We start from the raw sequence: 22279 nt of genomic DNA on the forward strand, positions 1-22279 counted from the left end.
ACACACACATGTATAAATGCGGATGTGGGGTTTTTTTTTTTCTTTTTAAATGAGTCACCCACTTCAGTTTCACTGTATCGACTATTTGTTTAAAGGATATAAAACAAGCCACGTCTCAGTTGAACGCCAGAGTTCAGCAACAGTATATTTCTACAAGCTTCCAATATATTTTGTTGTGGATTTTTGAATTGTTATCTAATTTTGTTTTGATGATCATTTCCATTGACGGTAGATTAGCACCTCTTGTTGAACTAGGTTCTGATCCACAAAGTGAAGTCATAACATGTTATATTAGGAAACAAATTTCTCCCTCCTGTCACAAAAAAAAAAGTACTTAGAAACCTAAACAGCAATAACACTGTAAATACACTGCATTAGCTTTTATGCACAGAAATATTTTCCTCTTTTTAGTAACGGGCAGAGGATTTCTTGCCTCCTTTGCACAAAAGGCGTCATTTGCCAGACCTTTAAATGAAGGTTTGAACATTTGGATATTTTTAGCAAAATAGCTGTTTATTTATGCATTCATATTTATATAAAAATATATATTTTATACTATACATAATGTATATTATTCTAGTATAGATAAAAATTAATTTTATATATATGTACATGCATGAATTTATTAATATAAATGAAAACTGTATCTAATTGTTGTCCTTGAAATTTGATCAAGTTTATTTCAGAGGCTAAGAAAATTAAAAAGATGTCTAGGAGGGTGGAGTTCCTTATCTTCCCTTTTCTTCAGGCACATTAGGATGACAAATTCAGAAGAAACCTGTCCCTGTTTTCCCTTGTTCGAATCCTTTTGAAGGCAAAATAAAATAACTAGCAGAACTCTGACAAAGCCTTCTCTCTAAGCAACCACAAAATTTTGTCCTATTTCTATGTCCATAAAACTAATTATTTAATTAGCCAACGTAAAAAAAAAAAAAAAAAAAATCACGGTCAGCCAGGAAGGAACTGTGAGTTACGTCACAACACAGGTAATTTTATCCTACCTTAAAGGAATAAAATCCACTTCTGATTGCTGGAAAAGTGTATCACCTAAAATTTTCTGATCTTGTGTTGAATATGTCATCAGCAGCGGAAGACATGGAGAGAATCGACTGTCCTGAATAGCTGTTAAAAAAGAAAATACCATCGAGAGGCAAAAATACTGTAATCAAAGCTTGCAAGGTAACCCCTGCCAACTAACAAAGCCTTCAAAGCTCAAAAACATGCAAAATACAGTCAAAATCATATAATTCCATCATTTAAGTCCTATGCTAAAGCACATTGCCTTACGGATCAAATTCAGCTGTCTTGTCAAGCATCAAATTCAGTTTTTTTGTCATCAGTCTACGTGACACTGACATCTCTAACTTAACCTCTACGCTTAACCTTCTTTTTGCACCCATCCCTGTGCATGTCCACACTGCTAGTCAGCCCCTTCCCTGATGATTTCCACACAGTCTATGCAGTCGGGAGGACGTCCACAGGGCTTCTGCCCAGACGGCCACATGGATTTTCTAAGACACTCTAAACCACCACACTACTTACTGAACTGAGCTACATGTTCCATGAAATGGCTTTTTTTCCCCTCTCTTCTAAACTCCCAGCCCTTAGACTGAAAACTTTCTGGAGTAGAATCTATCCAATACATTAAAATAATGGGGACAGCACCTGTAACAGCTCAGTAATACAGATGTAGCAGGAAGGGGCTACACACTCAGCATTAATCTCTTGAGTTTTAATAGTACAACTCCTTTTACAAGTAGTACTAACAAATCACTGCAGGGGTAGGTTTTAGTGGAAAGGTTAATAACTTTTGCCAGGGAGGGAATCAAGTCAGTTACTAGAATTTACTGTTTATTTACACCTTTAAAAAACAAGAAGCCCTGATGATGCCTTTTCCAATTGCTGTTTTCCATAAATTTTGATTATAGCAAAGGTTGTAAAGGTTTTTCCTCTAGGGTTTCAAGGTGCAAGTAATAATAAAACTTAGTCATCACAATTACACAAGTACCAATATCTATTTCTGTAGCAATAAATTTTAATTTTTATCACGTTTCTTTGTTCTTTGAGGTTTTTGGCACTTCTATCTTTTTTAATTTATTGCTTATAAAAACAAAAGGAATTGTGTTATACCACAACAGTAAGAACAACCATAAGCTTGTAGCTGATAAATGTAAATAGCTAGGTATATATATACTTTGATAGATGGAAAAAACTTATTTCCAATACTTTGATGGAAAAACAAATTTAAAAGCAAAAAAGCAATTTCTCATTAAGAATCTGACTTTCAAAACCAGAGTTCACATTTGCTTAAACTAGGTTTATTAGTATTCAAGTATCTATAACAAACTAGGCTCCATATCACTTACAGAAGCATAATCACATCAGATAAGATGACCATTACACAAAAAAGGAAAAAATTAAATTTACATTTTGTCATCTTTAACCTTAGGCTTTCCATAGCCTGTATTACATCACCTCATGGGTGATATCAGACCACAAGCAAAACATTTTTGATTAATTTTTAATCTAATATTGCAAGTTAACAATGATTTTTTAATTACTTTAGCACTCCATTACATGGCAAGAGTATGATCACATGGATAGAAGTAACTCTACCTCATACAGTAAAGCTGGCTCAAAATACGGATGCCCCCTCGTCCCACCCCATCAACAGCTACAATAATATGATTGCTATACAGATCCAAACATTTCTTTCCATCTCAACAGCTGTCTCCACCACATGGCAAGCCTAATGTCTCCTAGAGGAAGCCAAATTTATACTTTAGCATCTGTAGTACAGATGGCACAAACATGCCATAGCAACTTCAATGGGGAGTCTTTGTTTTTGCAGCATCCTGTACCTCCTTAAAGCTCTACTTTCCCCATTACTTAATTGGATAAATGCATTACACTAGTCGCCACTCCATCTCACTTCGCTCTTGATAATTACCTGTGATACAAGTATGAAAACTAAAATAAGCTGCCTGGGGTTTGTGGTTTTTTCTTTTTTTTTTTTGGGGGGGGGGGGGGCAGGGGGAGAAGCCTGCAGGAAAGGAGAAGATTTGTATGTTTAAAAAATAGGTATGAATGGCTACTTCTGAGCAATTTGACAAGAGGAGGCATTCAGAAGAGGCTTAAATGCGGACTGGTACACATCTGTGCAAAGCAGGATGAAAACACAATCATAGCACATTGGGAAGCACAGAAAAAGCAGAGCAAAAAAAAGAAGAGAACTCAACATTGACGGCATAAGCACAGAGGGAGCAGGATCCAAGGAAATAAGAAGCAAGGTCAGGGATGTCTCATCTACAATATAATAGTGCCTCAGCGCTCCAACCAAGATTGTGGTCTAACATACTAGACTGATTTGTACTTACATTATTTTAATCACAATTTCAATCATGATTTAAAAGTCAAGAAGCGGGAGACAGTGATCTAATTCACTACAATCTCTTTAGCATTTATTTAAAGCTTATCTTACACAAAAGAAGGAGATTTGTTTTTAGTGGCTGATATTGATTGAGAACCATGTTAAATTTCTTATTCCCAACCAATAACTGGGAGCGGACACAGTATCTACAATGTATTTGCTCAAATATTTATTCTGTTTAGTGTATGTTTCTCCTTTTTTTAATTTTCAATATGCTTAAAAATGCTGAAATGGTAGATTAACCACAGCTAGCTTGGAAACAGAATTCCACTGAAGATACAAAACATTTATTTAAAAAAAAAAAAAATTAAGCAGGTTAGAAAACCAAGCTACTTTAGCTGTTAGATGAACAGCTTTTTTTTTTCTGCCAAATCTTGTTTTATTTTTAGAACTAATGATACTAGTGAACAAATGAAATAGTAATTACAGTTATTGAATTAAACTTGCCATTTCACATCATGATATACTTCATGTTTTCAGAACTGGCATTTCATTTTTATTCATATAACAGAAGAGGAAAATAAGCCTTCCTGACTTTCAGATTAAGTTCTTCACTTTGAATGAAATTGTGTTTTCAAGTCAAACTGAGAATTAGGAGTCATTAAAGAAAAAAAACCTTTTCCAGATAAAGACTGTGTGCACTAACTTTGTATATGAAGAGACAAAAAAAGACTGTGAGAGAGGGAACCAAAAATTATTGAAAAAAGCTGTCAAATACTGTTAAAAATAGATTCTGACAAATAATTTTATTTTTATTTATACATACACACACATATATACAGATAAAATAAATTTGTGTGTATACACACACACAGATATACATACACACACACAATATGAATCACAACATTTGGCTGATAAATCAGTGCTTCAAAGGTATATTAAAATCAACACATATTCAATCACCACGTAACACTTATGAAAAAGATTCAACATAGCACTCAATAAACAGATGAGAAAAAAACAATTTACCATTCTCCGTGTGGAATGATAAAGAGGAACTCCTCACAGCATGGGTAGGTACCCAGTTGGGCCCCTCAGCAATAGCTCTTGTCCCTGCCCTGTTTGGGAACCCCTTCAGTTGCCCTTCAGAAATTCATGAAGTTCTTACAGAGAAGACGAGGAAGGTATTGGCAGAGCAGTAAGTAAGAGCGTGGATCACTGATACAGGGCAATCTGAGTCAACTGGCATCCCAGCAGGACAAACACTATGAATTTTAGTATAACCAAAATAGAGTCTTATGTCCTAGGAACAAAGCATGTTGTCTATTCAAACAGAGTCGAGGAATACTTTGGAAAGCAACTATTCAGATGTGGACTTGGGGTCTTGACAAATAAACATGACTAACGTGAGCCCAGTGCAATACTGTATTAAAATTATTTTGTCATTTGGAAATATATAAAAAGGGAAATTTTAAATAGGAGTAACAAGGTCCAAGTATTTCCATCCTGTTATTAAAACTGCTATTGGAATAATATTTGCAGTTCCGGATGACCAAAGCTCAGAAGATATCTATACATATGACAGTAGACTCAGAGGAAACAGCTAAAAGAATAAAGGATTGGAGAAACATGCTGTGTCATGAAAGCCTCCAGAACCTAGATCTGTTTAGTGTAAATCCAAGAGAAGATTATAGACAATTTGAAGACATTTGTATGTATATACACAGGACCAAAAATCTGGTAATTAAGACTATTTCAGTTCAGTAGGCAAGATATAACACAGTCCAGTGGTAAAACACTGAAGCTTATGCACCCTCAGACTACAAATAAGACACACTTGAGTATATTAATAGGACAGGACAATGCAAGTGGCTTTCCAAAAAAGGTGCAAGGCAGTATAGCTGCATCACTAATTACCTCAGCCACTATTTCAAATGCACAAGTAAGGTTTGCTTTGATTCTCCCTCCCTCCTCAGCATCTTAGGTAGTCCCAAACAAGAGCTCTCAACTTCTCCATCTCCACCGGAAGCAGTAAGGCTACATTCCAGCAAGAAGGGACAACCCCAATCTCTCCACGCAGAACCCCCAAGGATGTGTCTCCCCCTCCTTTTTTGCACAGGCATCAGCACTCAGATCCAACTGAAATTTAACATATCTCCATTTCCAACCTCACCATTGCTAGTCAGTCCACACAGCAAGCTCATCTGACTGCACTGGTTCACATAATCAGTGAGACTTTGCACAAGTGATGTCGTGGGAACAAGCACGCAGGATAAGGAAAAGCCAGACTTCCTTTCAATGGCAGCCAATATATTTAGCAGACTAAATATACTGTGAAACTGCACCCACAAACTGGCTTCCACTTCAGTCACTATCTGTGCCCCTGACTTCTCCAAAGAGAGCTCTGGTTTTGCCTTGGTAGCAGAAATTTGCCTTAGGCTGGCAGTACCCTACTTTCCCCAATGGTTTTGGGGAGGAACAGTGGTGGGGATCAGTGACTTGAAGCAGCACATCAGTGACTAGGTCAGGCCATCAAGAATAAGGAAAAAGAGGAGGCAAAAAGGAGAAAAGAGAATAGTCAAGATTCACTGTGGCTGCATCTTCAGCAGAAACTCTTTCTTCCAACTTGCCCCCTGCAGCAGCCTACAGAGCAGACCTCCAAAAGCATCCTTAAGGAGTTCAATAAATGGTATTTAACAGGTGTTCTAGGGCTACAGAACTCATTTTGTGATAAAATATAACCCCACCCATCTTAAAAAGGTCTTCCTTCTCCAGCTTTTTTTGGAAGCTTTTCTAATCTTATACCACATAAACTATAATGTTTTCAGTAACTTCCTTTCTTCGGGAGGCAGAAAGATCATCACTATCATATTCTGGATGCTTATGATGATTTAGGGGCTCATTACACTCAGACATAACCCAGGTTTTGCAGGCAGAGAAGCAGGTGCTCGATGCTTAAAGCAGCAAGTGACGTCAGTACGACACTCTCTGAGCATCTTGTGTCAAAACAGTAATTCTTCCCGCTGTCACTCTGAAGGTCAAAAGCTTCCTCACAGTTGAATTTACTGAGCAAGCAAAGCTGGGCATGCTACTTTATCTTACAGCCTGCTGACAATTCTGAATGCCAGAGTAAAATTGCCATTTATGGAAGACAAAGGGGGGGGGGGGGGAAGGCAAAACAAAAACAAAACCTTCTTGGCTTTATCAGTCTGTTCCGCAATGTAGCAAGAGCAATTTCAATACAACTGTCTTTGTGATTTTTTCCCCCAAATGAAATTCAGAACACTATTAGAGGAGAAAAATGAATAATTAGTATTATTGCTTATGTTTCTCCTTTCCCTCTCACCTTCCCTACCAAATTTGGAAATTTAAGCACATATGCAAAAACATTGTAGTTACTGAGACACACTCTCTAGAGAGCAACAAGTAAAATATTGGAAGCATAAAATATTCTTAGATCTTTAAGTACCATATTAAAAAACCTTCTGCTTTCTCTTTATTTCCCGTTATATTTAAAAACAAATGTTGAAAACTATCAGGAAATTTTTCTTGATGAAATCACTTCCAGCTGTGCAAATCACATTAATGCAGGCAAAACAGTAGAAAACATACTAAAAATATAATAAAAATAAAATATTACCCTGGGGAGAAAAAAAAAAAAAAGATATGATCTGCCTAAACTATCATGTCCTTCCACTAACAACTGACTTTAAACTGAAACTTCATTCGTGGCAAAACAAAATCTTTTATTTACTCAATATTAACCAGCTCTAATCAGAGAACAACTCACTGGGATGTACACATAGCTTTTAATAGTAAAGCTGCCTGTAAACCTAAACACGAGATAGCTAGGAGTGCTTGTTACTTCATAAGGGAGAAAAACCTATTTAAAAAAAATAAAATAAAATAACACTCAGAAGTAGTTCCAAATACACAGCAGCCAGCAACTAGTTCAGCAGCACCAGCCTTTCTGCCTCAATTACCATGCTATAACAGCCACTCACTCAATCTTGCTAACATGATGTTTAAAAGGGGGGTGGGAATAAGGGCAGCAAGGGACAGGGCTTAGCGTTCAGTATAAGAGTGACCTATGAACTGTGACTTGGCAAAAGTCTAAGTCCAGGACTGGCAATAAATTACTTAGAGTTTCCAAGAAACCAAACGAAATGCTGGTCCTTCCCTCTACGCTTTTGTATCACACATAGGATTTTAAAACTTCCTTCAGCAGATGCATTACCTCTATCAAAGCTAATCTTGTCCCAGATTTTATATTAACAGATAGAAGATACCTTCTGTCTTGAGTTTCCTTACAGAAATCCAAGTACATTCATCACCATAAAGTTAACAGAAGAACTCCCCTAACAGTTAGCCAAGGTCCAACAACTAAAACAAGAGATTCAAGCACAGCAAAGCCATTTCTTGAACCAGATTATCTGGGTTGCCAAAAACTAATTCAGTCTTTGAAGAAAGCATTACAGGAGCAGCAAGGGACAGCTGCAGTCTTCAGTGCAAGACCTACACTGGAAGGCATTAAGCCTTGGGACTCAGAAGGATTCAGTTTGAATGAGAACCTCTGGATCCAAACCCATCAGACTGTGAGGTGTCCTCTCTCCCATTATATGCTTCTTCACAAAGGACGGATCCAAGCTCTACCAAAATTATTTCAGAAACTGGTAAATATGAGCAACGAGAGCACATTGTAATGACAGCTGAACTCATAAAACCTCAAAAGCTACAGTGTATGATTATCAAGCCATTGCCAAGGTATTTACAACTCCATCCATTTAAGCAGCTTGTTTAACTTAACAAAAACCCAAAGAGGGACCTGCATACAAAAAAGATTATATAAGCGGGTACAAGAACAGCAAACGGCAAACTGAACTTGCAGTTAACTGGAAGCAACATAGGCTTATTTTAAAATATCACAAGCAATCACATTATTCGCCTATAATCATTTTGTTCGTTCATGGAAAAAAAAAAAAAGCCCTATGATGTATCAAGTAGATAGATCAGACCAGCCTTAGAAGCAGCTTTATTCAGCTATTTCAGTTAAATTTTGGAAAAGTGAGTCACAAATATAATAACCTAATGGCTAGAGTAACGCTTTATTTTGCGGAGCGATCCTCTAAGGGATACCAATACAAAGAGAAACACTTCAGGCTTAGTAATAGCTTTCTCAAATTCAAAAATGTGTTTCTAAGGAAGTATATGCATAAAAGGAATCTAGGAGGAATGCCATAAAAGCACAGAAGGAAAGGAAAGAAAGAGGCTTGAAACAGAGGAACTAAGTGCCATCAGTGCATAAGTAGTTAAGAGATGAGATAACAGTGGGTTACAGTGTAAGTACATGAAGCATGAAAATTAAACAAAGTTTGAGCAGTGAAACTGCTAATTTAAGCTACGGGTTGGAACCAACAGATAACAAGCATGGCTGGAGGACTGGTGTACAGTTGTTTAACATGGTAGCTTGGATGAATAAGAAAGCAGAAATGCAATAAAGTAAAATAATGATAATAAAGTAAGGCAAACGAGGAAAATGTTCTAGCTTGGGTAACAAAAACTGCTCCTAGTAACCGTCCTTGCTAGTTGCATCTTCCATGAGCAGCACAGAAGAAAAAGCAAACCATTCCAGCTGTATGAATATTGTTAGCTAAAGGTTGTTTAGCTCTGCTTTAGCTGTTTCTGGTTTTATTATATGTGCACATACAAAAAGGGAAAGATATGATACTTTATAGATTAATTGTCATGGCTAAAGGTTGAAGTTAAAAAGTAAGAGGAAAATATGAACAAATAAAGGTAATAAAGAAAAATGGATCCAATAAAAAGTTGCTTTCATCTCCAAGAGAGAAGCCTGTTTCTCTTGTAGGGGATAGATGCTTCCTGTTAGTGATAGCGATCATAAAGATAACAAGTGCATCTGCTTCCACCACCTTGAGGATTATTAGAAATTATTACAATAAATCAGTAATACTGTTTGTGTCTTAAGACGTTAAGAATAATGCTGTGTTATTAACAGAACTTTTCTGTTTCAGATATACTACGAATGGACTGAAAAGTATACAACCAGAATTGACCAGAATGTTCCAACTCCAAATGGTGGAAAATTAATGTAACCCAAAGTGAATACAGTGAAATATTAAATTTTGGAATTTCTCAATGAATCTTTACTCATACTGGGGTGCTCAAATGTGAACAGAAGCAACAGAAATGCTTCTTTTCTAAAGTATAGTTAGAACAGGAAAATATTACTGACAATGCTATAAATTGCACCCAAATGCAACAGCTAGCAATTAGGACTACTAATAGAATAGTAAACACTATAAATGGTCTATAGCCACAGAACTGTCCATTATCTGAACACACATAGCGGAGAAGACAAAGGACAAAAAAAAGGTGTCCAGTTTGGTTTAAGTTCCAGGCATGGAAATGGAATGCGACCACGTCACTAAGGAGAAATTAAAACCAGGCTATTGTATGTGAAAAATAAATTTGACTGCCAAAGAATAAATGCACGATCCCCACTAGCATTACTGAAAATAATCCATTGTCACTTTGGATACCTAATGCGAGAGCTTGATGCATCAGTAATGATGTATTAATAGAGATAAAAAATGTGTTGTGAAAAATGGAGTTTTAACAAATGGGTTTGTCCTACAAGGATACAGTCTGAACAATGCCGCATTCCTATGAAGCAATAACTACTTGCATGCAATACCAGTTAGCAGTTAATGATTCTCACACACACGATACTGCAAATGGGTGCACGTGTGTTTTTTACCTGTATCCAGCTTATTGGAATCACATCAGAAAGCTCAATCCCAAGTGGAAAAAGTTACGTGTAATGACCGTCATGTATATATACAGGACGAAACATATGCAAGGTCCACCCATATAATGCATCAACTATAATATAATCAGAATTATGTAATAGGGAATATCACTGGGATTAGAATGTGATCACTAGAGAAATACTTAACAGCGAATCACAACAAATGGAACTAGAAATGAAAGTATAAAGAAAGACCAAGCCAGGAAACTTCATATTGTGCTGGAAAACCAAGAGCTATGATTAAGAAGTGATGCAGAAACCCTAACTATCCACCACCATTATGTTATTTTTAAATAAAGTCACCTGAAGCCACAGTTGTAATCCAATTAGCTTTAACACCCTGCAGTTATTTTATTTGCATTGCAAATTGCATTGTTAATAGTAATGCTGGTAATACTGCAAATACTGTACACAGCTTTGCACACCATAGCACTATGATTAACAGTACTGAAGATCACACACTGATTGAAAAAGCAATGGGAGGTCCAAATGCTACTCACATTATGTTTTATTACACTAATTTCCTAAATCACCAAAACTAGGCAGATGAAGGGATTTGCTCCAGTCTTGCAGTAATACAGTACTTCGAGCTAAAATTCCTCAGGTTTTCTCTTTCCTGCAAAGGAATACATGACTAACCAAAGAGCAGTAACATTTATAGAGTACCTCCGCAGAGGGCTGTTGAAAACTTTGTCCATTATGGAAATATTTTAAGAAATGGAGACATGGAGAAGTACAAAATAGTTTGAATACATCAGAAAGGGGTGCAAACATGCACATCCTCTTATCAAAGAGTTTTTCTTGTTATCAAAAAAAAAAAAAATCTAGTTTACTATTTTTAAATTAGCTAAGAATGATTCATGACCAACAAACTAATGCAGATTTTAAGCTGCGAATTATCAGATCATCTAGAAATGTATCTTAAGCATTTTTAATGCCACTCAAGTTCACTGTTAATTCTAAAGACAAACAAGACTACAATTTTACTTCAGACGAAATATAATTGTTCTTCCTATTAAAAGATCCAGAAAAGATACACAAGTTCTCTACCTCATTTTGAAGATGGACTTTGACAATAAAATACACTCAATGTATTTTGAAAGCACCAACTGTAATAAGTCAAATCCAGGTTGAGTAGTACTTCAAAAGTAAAATTCTAATTGTTTAGTAGTAAACAAAAAAGCATCTTTGGACATACCCAGAAGCAAGCCACATGCTGTATCTCCAGGATACTGCCCTGTGGATCCTTCTGCTGAAGGCAACACTCCTTCCTCCACAGTAGAGAACTCTGTCAGGTCATTTCTATCACAAGTCAGGCCAAGTTTTGTCTCTGAGGCAGCAGTTAAACGGCTGACGTCCACTTCTCCTGGAAGCTGATACCATGACTCCATTCCCTAAAAGCAGGTGGGGAGAAAAACGCTACCAAATGTTCAAATACTTTAACTTCTGCTCACAAAAATCAAACATTAAAACAACTGTCTTACATCACATTAATACTTTTTCAATATATCTAGCCTTCATCTTTAGCATATTAATCAAGTGCCATAATCACAATGAGTTGGAAAAACTAAAGGTAGCAACAACAGCATACAAATATATAGGCACATTAAAAGTGGATCTTATTTAGATACCTATTTTGATTACAGCTCACCAGCATTATGGAATGAAATAGTCTTTGCTTATACATTATCAAAAGCTATTTATTAAAAAACACACATACACCACACACCCTTTCAGCGAAACGATACCCTCCTGGAGCATCAGAGGATTAACAGGATATCCTAACCCTGCAACTAAGGATTACAGTGTAAATCTGTTGCTACTGAAACAAAATTTTAAGTCATCATATTTTTTTCCAAAATGAAAGAATACCTCACCAATGAGATACAATAATCACTAATATAAAATCAAATCACTAATATAAAAGCAAACAAAATGTTAATGATTAAAAACAGGGTTTTCTGTATCCACAGAGTTAGTTTCTCCCCCATGAGTCATAGGACAGCAAAAGTGTTTTAAAGACACTGTCTGCTTCTTCCATCCCATTACTGAAATGAAGGCACTGAAGGAAGACAGAATTAGAGGAGGTAGTGAGTCTCACACAGTGTGTTACACAGAGACAGAAACCTCTTTCAGCCCCCATTCAGTTTCCAATAGCATATTTGGCTACAGCTCCGCCAACCAAAATAACCCTACAACCTTGTAACATGTACAGAGTCACTGTTGTTTAGAAGGTCTTTCGGTTGATACTCCCAAACTACAGGTTCCCCCTAGCATAGCTTCTACAACAGACCAGTTTTAAAATATCTGGGGGGTGAGGCAGGCAGGATCTCAAACATTAAGAAAAATTAAGTCATATTTTCAGAGCGAAAAAGACTAAGTAAAATTATTATTCCAAAGTGCATTTTCAATACAAATACTATTTTTTTTAATTTAACAAAAGTATGATCCACAAAAGAACTGCTGAAGTCCAAAGTCAGTTCTCACTACTGCCCAAATTCTCATCACTCACTACGTTCACCAGCCTTCTATCACTCATCTGAAACTCAGCTCCATCTCCAAATCATCCTATCACAGCAGGAGACCTTTTCTAAACCAGAGTGAAATCTCTCACTTACAAACAACAAGGATCTTGATGAGGACAAATGCTTTAGTAGGATGCTGGGTCAGAGTTCCTGGCACTGCTTGGTGAAAGCTGTTTGCGCTGTACAACTGGGGATTAACAAGTACAGCACTTTCTGATTTGCCTTTAAAAGAAGTTTCTAATTATATGAATTCTGAATTCGCACAGATGACGACTGAGAATTTTAACCAGCTCTTGGTATTTTTTAAGAAAAAGACTTTCAGTTCATGTTTAAACAGAAAGGAGCACCTTTAGTTCAAATAATTCATTAAAGAATTTGCACTGGGATTATTAGGGAAGTAATTAAACGGATAAATTTTAATTGTGGAAAAGGCACGGACCAGTCTTCGATGCAGAGAATTAAGAATATCCATCGCTTATAATGCACTACACCATTATTATGAGCATATATAATTTACAATTACAGATACGCTAATTTAAAATGAAGAGTGTCCCAGAGACTTGGCAGAAGGAAAACAGCATCCCTACTTAATAGTCACAAGCTCTTCTACCTTTTAAAACACTGGTAAGTTATTAAAAGCTGTTTTTCAAATCAGAATCTTGCTATATAAACTACATTTGTCCGAGATTCTTATAACCTTTAGGAAATAAATTTCTGATCAACTCGATCTCTTCAAAAATTTATAGTTCATGCAACTTTTAGAGTAATGAAAAATTTGGCTACACATCCGTTAGACAGAACTACTATGACTGTATCATGATATAAATATGATTTTCCTTAATCATATATAGAATACATTTCATTAAAACTAAGGACTAAAAGTAGTCAGATTTCACATGAATAAAAGCATTTCTCTGGGCTCACATGCAGATCAGATGTTTTGAGGTAGACAGATCTGACGATTTAGAGGCAGTAGCAGGATCAGAGTTATAGCAAAGCACAAGCTGAATACAGATCAAAGATGTGCTGCTGCAAAGACGATGACACACCAGAATATTCATTTAAGTTCAGAAACAGAAGACAGAACAAAATTCACTCCAATCGCCTCAGCTCAGGTAAGTTCCCAGCTGAACTACTAGGGGCTCAGTTTTGAATTACATACGCCAAAAATGTATGTGAAACTTGGAGCAAGAATAGACTAGATGACTTGTCAGAGCCCATAAAAGTCCTATGTTTCTGCAGTATCAAGATACAGAAGCAGAACTCACCTGTGGGGACCTATATTATACAGGATAAAGCATTTTATACTATTTTAAACCACATAATTAACCTTCAACCACAAAACAGCCTTCTTCTGTTCAGCACTCACAATCAACAACAAAGCACAGTAGAAATACCTCATTAATGGCAGATTTCTGACGTATTGCTTCTCCCAGAGAGATACCGCTCGTAACTGACACCTGGGTTCCACTGCTGCTCTGGCTTAATAATTCCTCCTTCCAGCTAGGATGCGGTGGAGTTGTGGCAATAGGCTAAAACAAACAAACAAAGCATGTTTTTAAAGCAGAAAATAAAGGTCTCTGGATATTTCAACATATAGATACATTCAGGTAACAGACAACAAAATACATAAAACAAACATCCCCAACGCCTAAAATTAGGCCTCTACTTCAATATAGTTAGGTGATGACCTGTATCCCACACAGACACACATTTGACTACAAGGGGCAGATTCATCTGACATTTTACATCCCAAGATAACAGTAGCTATAATTTTCTACACATTAGTCAATCATTTTTTGAGGGCCAGAAATTTATTTGTCATTCCTTCCCACCCCCCATCACCATTTACATGCAGCACTGAGTAAACTGCAAAACACATACCAGAAAGACTCACCATCCTCATCAAAATCAGATCAGTTTCTGGCATTTGTCCTGTCTGATATTTTAACAGCTGTTTAGATTTTTTAATGGTCAGTTATTTTTAGTTATTTTTTAATATTCATGTTTAAAAACAGATAATCTATATCAATGCTGTAAATTCAGTATAAAAAAGACAACCTATGGAAACATTATAAAGCAACTAAAGATTAATTTCTATTTTATAACTTAGCAATATCTGACACACTTTTAGGGTATGAATTAAAGGTAAATTGGACATGTGCCTAGAAAAACAGCTGTAACATCTTTTCCCCACGAGGTACTAGAGGAAGCTATTCTACATTCAAAATGAAATTTCGCTTCTATAATATCCCACGCCTGAGGTCACAGTGACTGCCACAGCCTTCTTCAGACAAGCAAGACAGCCAGTTCCAAACATAACAGCATGTAAGTGTAAAAATAGACACTTCTGGAATATCAGGATTCAGCAAAAACAAAAATGCTCCAGGAAAGATGCTTTTGGGGGGGGGGGGGGGAGTTTAAAAAAAAAAAAAAAAAGCTAAAGACGTCTGGGCACAAAAAGGTGTTATGGTAGTCAACAGTAGCACTGGAGAAAAATCAGCTAATATTAATGCTGCAATTTGACATGAAGCTTCAACGAGAAAACAGGTCATAATTCCCCCCACATCTTTATCACCCTTCCCTCTCCTCATCCTCTTCCTCATGCCAGCTCCCATTCTAACCCACTAATAATTGAAAAAGCCTAATCATCCTTGGGATTAGTGATTAAACCAGCAAACAGAGGGCTACGAAAAACACCACAGCCAGTACAAGCCAGGGAGGAGAGGAAGCTCAGTGTCACTCACTTCTGCGCCCTGAATTCACAGATCTGCTGTAGCGGTACCTGGCTGCCATAAGAATTATAATGGCCCTTAACGTGCGCAAGTGATGTGTGAAGGGCAGAAGTAAAAAGTCACAGACAGATAAAAGGAGACAGTCAGGGAGAAAGAAGCAAACAACTTCCCAGAAGCCTTCCTTCTGCATGAATAATTATAATACTGTTGGATGTGCCTTAAGTTAAAAAGTCCTCCAGTGACAACTGTTTTCTTTTTATAGGTATTTCTGATGCACTGGAATAATATTCATTTGGAAATTTCTATTCAGTAGCACAGACCTGCACTGACTGAATGAGCATACCATTTGCAATCTCTATCAAGAAAAACCAAGCTACAAGAATTTTCCTGAAGACATCGATTACATCGTATGATAGGAAACCAGACATAAACTTAGCCAAGAAGTCCAGAACACAGATTTGTTTCAATGTAAAAATAAACAAGTAAAATTCAGGATGTGGGATTTTTTTTCTTTACAAGTTAACATTACTACAGAATTAGCTAAATTGACACCTGAATTCTGTTTCATTCTTCTTATGCACTAAAAAGCTGAAAAGAAGGTGAATAAAAGCTAGATTTTTTCATGTATTTATTATTTATGTGACTGATAGCACATATTAGAATTTAAAGGAATAAACTGAATCTTGACTACTTATGTAGTCTCAGTTGAATGCAATTTTTACACAAAACACATAACATTTTAAACCCATCCATAAAAAAATAAAGCTATCACATATGAATCTCTATTTATATGGTACATTTCCAAGAAGCTATTAATTTTGCCACAAAGACAGTGGGTTTACAAAGTTCAGAGATAAGCTATGGAAGAACCTTTCAACTCAGAGTCACCTGGTCAAGACATACCTCAAATAAACACCAGCCAATGGTTGGTTTGTGCCCTACATAAGGGGAGTTTGGGCCTTCCCCCTAATTCCCATTGCCTCCGAACGAAGGGTAACATTCAACTCTTCTCCCCTGTAAACTGTGGCCCACTTCACTTTTAAGATGGAGATTCCAATCTAGGATTGTCTCATTTTTTCCATCCAATAAATGGCCAGTTGTTCCTTTAAAATAAAAGGGCCACTGGTTCAAATGCCTGGTTTCAAACAGAACATCATTGGGCCACACCTCCGCATTTTTTCAGATGCTGTTAAAAACACAACTCTGCGCACTAATCTCACAAATTTTAGCTCTTGGAAGGAAAACAATTGTCAAAATTTCAGCACAGTTTGCCATCCTCAACTCTTCCAGAAAATAGTATCACTGAAATAAAAACATGACGTAGCTTTCGTTTGCTTCTGAACAACCGTGGGTGTGCAACATAGGGTTGTCTCTGAATATAGCCGTTCCAAAGTTGTTGACTGAAGCCAGTTTAATGGTACATTACTTGCAGAAGGCTTAAAGTGTCATTTTGAAGACCTACACAATGCAACCTACTGCTTCTGTACAGAACAGCGTTCTAAAGAAAATCGTTCTGAATGGCAAGAATATCTTTAAGTAAGTTTAAGCAAACTGCAGCACTCAACAGAAAGTTGTTTATTACGTTGATCAGGATTTACTTTCCACATCAGTGCGCCTTTTATGAATCTTTGCAATAAGAAAAGAAATTATTCGACAGCGCCACTGTACTGCAGATGAAGTTCGCCATTAACAAGATCATTCAACAACTCCAACATTACAAATAAACCAGACCAAAAAGTAGAAACACACAGAATGATCCTAAACCCCTCCAGCTCACAGAACATCTGTGATCACTTGTAACCCGCACATACAAAAATAAGACTCAGCCAGGCAGAAACTACTAAATGAATGCAGCGGTCACAACCTTCTGCCCACACTGGTGCATAATAACCGTGGTTTCCTTTTAGCCCAGATGCAGAAATATCAAGGAACTTGCCCTGCTGCCCATTTGTTAATAACTCCTAGCTGTCCCATGGAGACAGGGAGGGAGGAGCAGCTGTTCCACACTCCTCCAAATTAATTCCCTGAACAAAATAAGTCTGTTTGGGCTTTGTGTAGGGGCTAAAGATAATAATGTTAGCCTGTATGCATATATTCAACCACTACTGCATTCCCCTAGTTCTTATTGTTCATACTAATCAAGTCATTAAAAGAAGCAGCACTGAGGCGTACGTGACAATAGCTCTGAATGCAAAACATTCCAGCAGCTATTTAGTAATTTAATTAAGGCCTTTTATTTAAAATTTGATTTTACAATATACATCTTCAGCAAAGGAGAATTTTATTAATCCAACTGGAAATTAATAGTGTTAGGTAAGGGACCCATACTGTCCTTAGGAAACTAATTCCCCCAAAAAACCAGGTATTGATTTTATTTAGATATGTTAAGCATAGCTAATTAAGTGGCTGTTCTAGAGGATATTAAAACAGATGAGTAATGACAGCATTAAAGATGCACACAATGAACAAAAGATTAAACAACCGAACTGTGCATGTTATTCTTCATTCTCCCCTTTAAAATGACCTTCCTTAGCCTATGGAGAGCAATTTCTCTCAAAATTATTTTATTATTCATATACCTACCAGCCACTGAAATAAAATCCTTTTTCTATGTTCAAGCTGTTGCATCGCAGACTTCCCCCAGCGCACCCACAGACAAGCTAGAGGGACCATTTTTAACATGAAGAGAATTCTTTAGCTTCCAAAGACTACTTACCGACATGCTAATTAAAAAAAGAAGTCTAACAACCTACAGATAATACGACCAAGATCATAATTTCATTAAACCTTATAGCTAAAGTTTGAAATGAGCCTATCTCCATATAGTTTCAACACACCTACAGTGATACATTCTTTGTCAAAACACCACAAGAAAAATAACACACAACATCATTAGAACAGGTTCCAATTTGTAGCTTCATATCTTAAGTCTTTTACTGATTTTTTTTTTTTTTACAGAATGAGAAAAACACAATTCTATAGCAACTGAAGTCAGCAAGATTCTTCTTTATAGAGATAATTCAACTTGAATAACTCTTGGGCAAACGGGGATAAAAATGAGGCTATGGAAGAATAAACCACAACTGAGCTCCCCCTTTGTGGAAAATTCTTTGGAAGGAGGGAGTGCTTCTGGGAAAGATGCCCTTAGCATCTACAGTTTTCCAAATCCATTCATTTTACATTAGAACTTGGACCAGTCTTCTTTGGGAAAAAGAGAGTCAGATATGTATCACATGTAGTCTTCTCAAGAAAAAAATTAGTGCAGAAATGCAAGTGTGATTAGTACAGAATAGCAATATACAGCAAGATTCAAAATACCCTTATATCAAAGGCAGTAGTCTTAACAGTCACCCAAAAAAGCAAGAAAGAATCAAGAAAATACTATTGCTAAGAGTGCTTATATGGTGCCTTCCATACAGAAGCTCAAAAGTGTTTCATAAACACTGATTCATAGCACTGCTTCAGAATATACATTATTCTCCTTTTACCAGGCACAGAGAACTTAATGTATATAACAATACTACAAATCAATGCCAGAGCTGATGGCCTGATCCGAGTAGTCTGATCTGACCATCACGCTGCAGGCATCTCTTACTTGACACTCTACAACCTGATCTGTCTTTGCCTGTAGGTTATGAGAAGTCAAAAGAAAAGCACTATCGTACTACAAGCCAAGGAGATTAAAGGATGACATAATGAGCAACAAGAGAAAAAATGCATAGCTTTCATATGTAGTATTATAGATAATACTATAGCTTTTACCTATTTTAATATTCCATATAAGTAACTGCTGTCATTGTCACCATGAACATGAAAAGTGGTCTGCACAATGGTTACCAAGAAAAGATACTTATCAAGTCAATTCCCGTTCAAACATGATTCAAATTAATTTACAATCTGCAGCTCCCTCATCTACAGAGAAACATTCTTCTCTTCAAGCAAGCAGAAACAAGACGACAGAAAAGCAGAAAACATTCAGTGTTAGTCTCCCAGCTCCATCCCACTTCACCAATTCTGATCTCCAGCTACATGTTTGTCAATACTTCTCATCAAGGTGCCTATAAACCGCTGATCTTTCCACAAAGCTGTTGCAGGGGGCGATTTGAATTGGAAGAAAAAAATGAAGCAAGAACACTGAAGAAGGAATATACTTATGATTAGTCAGGAATTCTCCACAAAACACATGCTTTTCAGAAAACATCAGCAGCATTCAGTCCAAGAAATCTCATGGGAAAGTAGTTAAGACCAACCACTGAGAGATTCTCCAGGGAGGTAGCCACGCTGAAAAACGAGCCACAAGTTCTGCAAGTCAAGAAGCAGTCCCATCATCCCAGCTTCAGAGCAGCCCACCTAGCGAATGCTCGGTGAAACCAATACACCTATGCGTTCTGAAACTGCTATTTAAGTAGTTTAACTACTGCACACCACCACAAGACCAACGTTCATTTTAATCAAGAGTTATCAGGGGTTGTCTATTTATAGTAATACATTTCATAAAATCCCTTCCCCGAGTTTGTTCTTTATAATTTTCTTTCAAAGAAAAAAAATCTGAGGTTTTACACAACTCTGTACGTCCAAATGTTATGGCTTTGAAATTAAAAAAAAAAAAAAAAAAAGAAAAAGAAAAAGAAAAGCCAATCATGCTTGAGATACTGAACCAACAGAAACTTTAGGAAAGATCACTTCCTGAAGTCAATTTACTTCCCACACAAGTAGGAATTTCCTGGTAGCAACCAAGCCTGATTTGTGTTTTCAGATAAAAAATGCCGCAGCTCAAGGTGGCAGGGCTGCAGGCCCACACACTTGTCAGCTGTAATTTCTCATGCTTGCACACATAACACATTAGTATGCATTCAGCATTCCTCTTGAAGGGAACCTGATACAGCATTGACAAAACACCATAAAGAAAATAATCTCTCTTTTTGAAAGACTGCTAAGTAACTGGAACCTCACGGGCTAGCAGCCGGATGGAAGCAAAAGAAACATGAAACAGGACATTCTGTTTCATTATTTTGTTTTTAATCCTCATACCAAAGAGCAATACTAAAGCAACAGCACAGTGAAGGAGATCTGCCGTATATTAGCACTGTGTGTACCAGGGTACACTGTACATAACAAAGCAGTTACAAGTAAAAAATAAATTAGGATTTACTAAATTAGTATCATCATCTCTGAGGGCTTCCACATACTTAAACTCAAATGAAGAGAATTTAACAACACTTTTCCTCCTGAAATTCACCAAGTCAAATGTTAGCCTTCACTGCTAAATACATAATGAGAATAAAAGACAAGAAAATAAAGCTGCACATCTATGACTACCCCCCACCACCAAAGTACCATTAACTTACATGGTAGGAATAGTAACTTCTGTTTGGCATTCTTAACTGATGCTATTTTGTAAAACAAAATACGGTAGTATGAAAGTTTTAATATACACACCCATCTCTCCTGATTTTATTCTGACCCACAGATCCAGTAAAAATATCATATAAATTCTAGTAGAAATATTCAACTGCACAACATAATATCCAGCACAAGAAAAACAAAGAACTAAAGATATAGGAGAGAGAACTCCCTAGATGAGGAATTCTAACAAACTGATCTTCCCAAAGCATCTAAAATACACTAAAATTTCTTCCAAACACTTTATTTCATCTCTTTACTAAACATACACAGTGGTGCATTCAATAGTGGAAACAATATACATGTTCCTAATATCCCAACTAAATTGTTTTGTTCTGATGTAGTTCTATTCCCTTCCCCCTCCCCAACTAACCAGAGAATAACTGTTGTATTCCCTTTTAAACAGTCTTTTGCGTATTAGAATGTCTTTTCTTCTTCCCAAATACGGTCTTCTCCTTCACAAACTAGATCACAGATGCTCCCCAATCTTCCCTTATGGAACATATTCTAAATCTCTTAACAGTCCAAGGGGGACGACAGAGAGTTGTCAGCAAACTGGAAATACTCCTTCTTAATTTATGATCTCCAAAACTGAACAAGCTATCAAGCAATCTCACACATTTTAAATACCTACCTCCAAGGCTTCACACACAGCACTCTTCTTAATACACTGCCTTGTCATTCATCACAAACTAAATGTTATCCTTTCACCATAATGATGGCTAACAGGTATAATTCATTCCATATCAAGAAATTTGATTTCTTCCTCCTCAAGCCATGGTTACATAGCCAAGTTAACCCAGTATAAATCTGTGTTTCAGTTTCACTATCCAGATGAACATGCAGCTGCAAAATTACCAATCCTGCAAAAGCAGGGAGTGGAGTTCAGGACCAACACTTCCACCACCAATGAGCATTTATGCCAAATTAAGGTGATTGTGTAACAGTGCCAGAGGTAGATACCACTCTGAACTTCTCTTCATTAGACTTCATCCTGTTAATTTCAGGGCTTTTTTCCATTTTGTCAAGATCAGTCTTATTTCAATACCAGCTTCCCTAGCATTGTCACTTTCCCCAGCTTAGCAGTATTTACTTATTTTCTCTACCATCATTCAATTCATCAATGAAAATACTGAGCCGAAATGAGCCAGGAAAAAACAAAGAACTATACCTGAAATGCCTTCCAAACTTGCCACATATTTCCTTAGTTTATCCCAATCAGCATATTCCCAAGATTAAAAAGCCTACTCATGTCAAGATACAATTATACCACCTCCACTTTATCTTCTAGATAACTTACCCTCTCCAAGAGGATAATTAAATGGGTTTAAAATTAATTGTTCTTAACAAAGTCACACTTGGGAATTTTCTTAATTTATTTCAAGTGGTTACAAATAGTTTGTTCTAAATTCTT

At 36.7% G+C, this 22279-nt stretch overlaps 1 protein-coding gene across 11 annotated transcripts in view; it reads right to left on the reverse strand.

Moving 5' to 3' along the window:
- The window catches only part of ALMS1 (ALMS1 centrosome and basal body associated protein), a 71924-nt gene that overhangs the window by 42448 nt on the left and 7197 nt on the right, over positions 1-22279 (reverse strand). For 7 of the 11 annotated variants that reach the window (XM_064511652.1, XM_026121774.2, XM_026121776.2 and 4 more), the window contains exons 2-4: positions 14125-14259; positions 11401-11596; positions 1002-1122 (exon numbers count right to left, since the gene is read on the reverse strand). In XM_064511652.1, coding sequence (XP_064367722.1) covers positions 1002-1122; positions 11401-11596; positions 14125-14259 — 452 coding nt within the window. Of the gene's footprint in view, positions 1-2; positions 314-1001; positions 1123-10702; positions 10819-11400; positions 11622-14124; positions 14260-22279 lie in introns of those variants that run through there. The other 4 variants (XM_064511651.1, XM_064511653.1, XM_026121779.2 and 1 more) reach the window with 4 other exon arrangements.

This window comes from Dromaius novaehollandiae, chromosome 4 (assembly GCF_036370855.1).
Source record: "Dromaius novaehollandiae isolate bDroNov1 chromosome 4, bDroNov1.hap1, whole genome shotgun sequence".
Taxonomy (NCBI): domain Eukaryota; kingdom Metazoa; phylum Chordata; class Aves; order Casuariiformes; family Dromaiidae; genus Dromaius; species Dromaius novaehollandiae.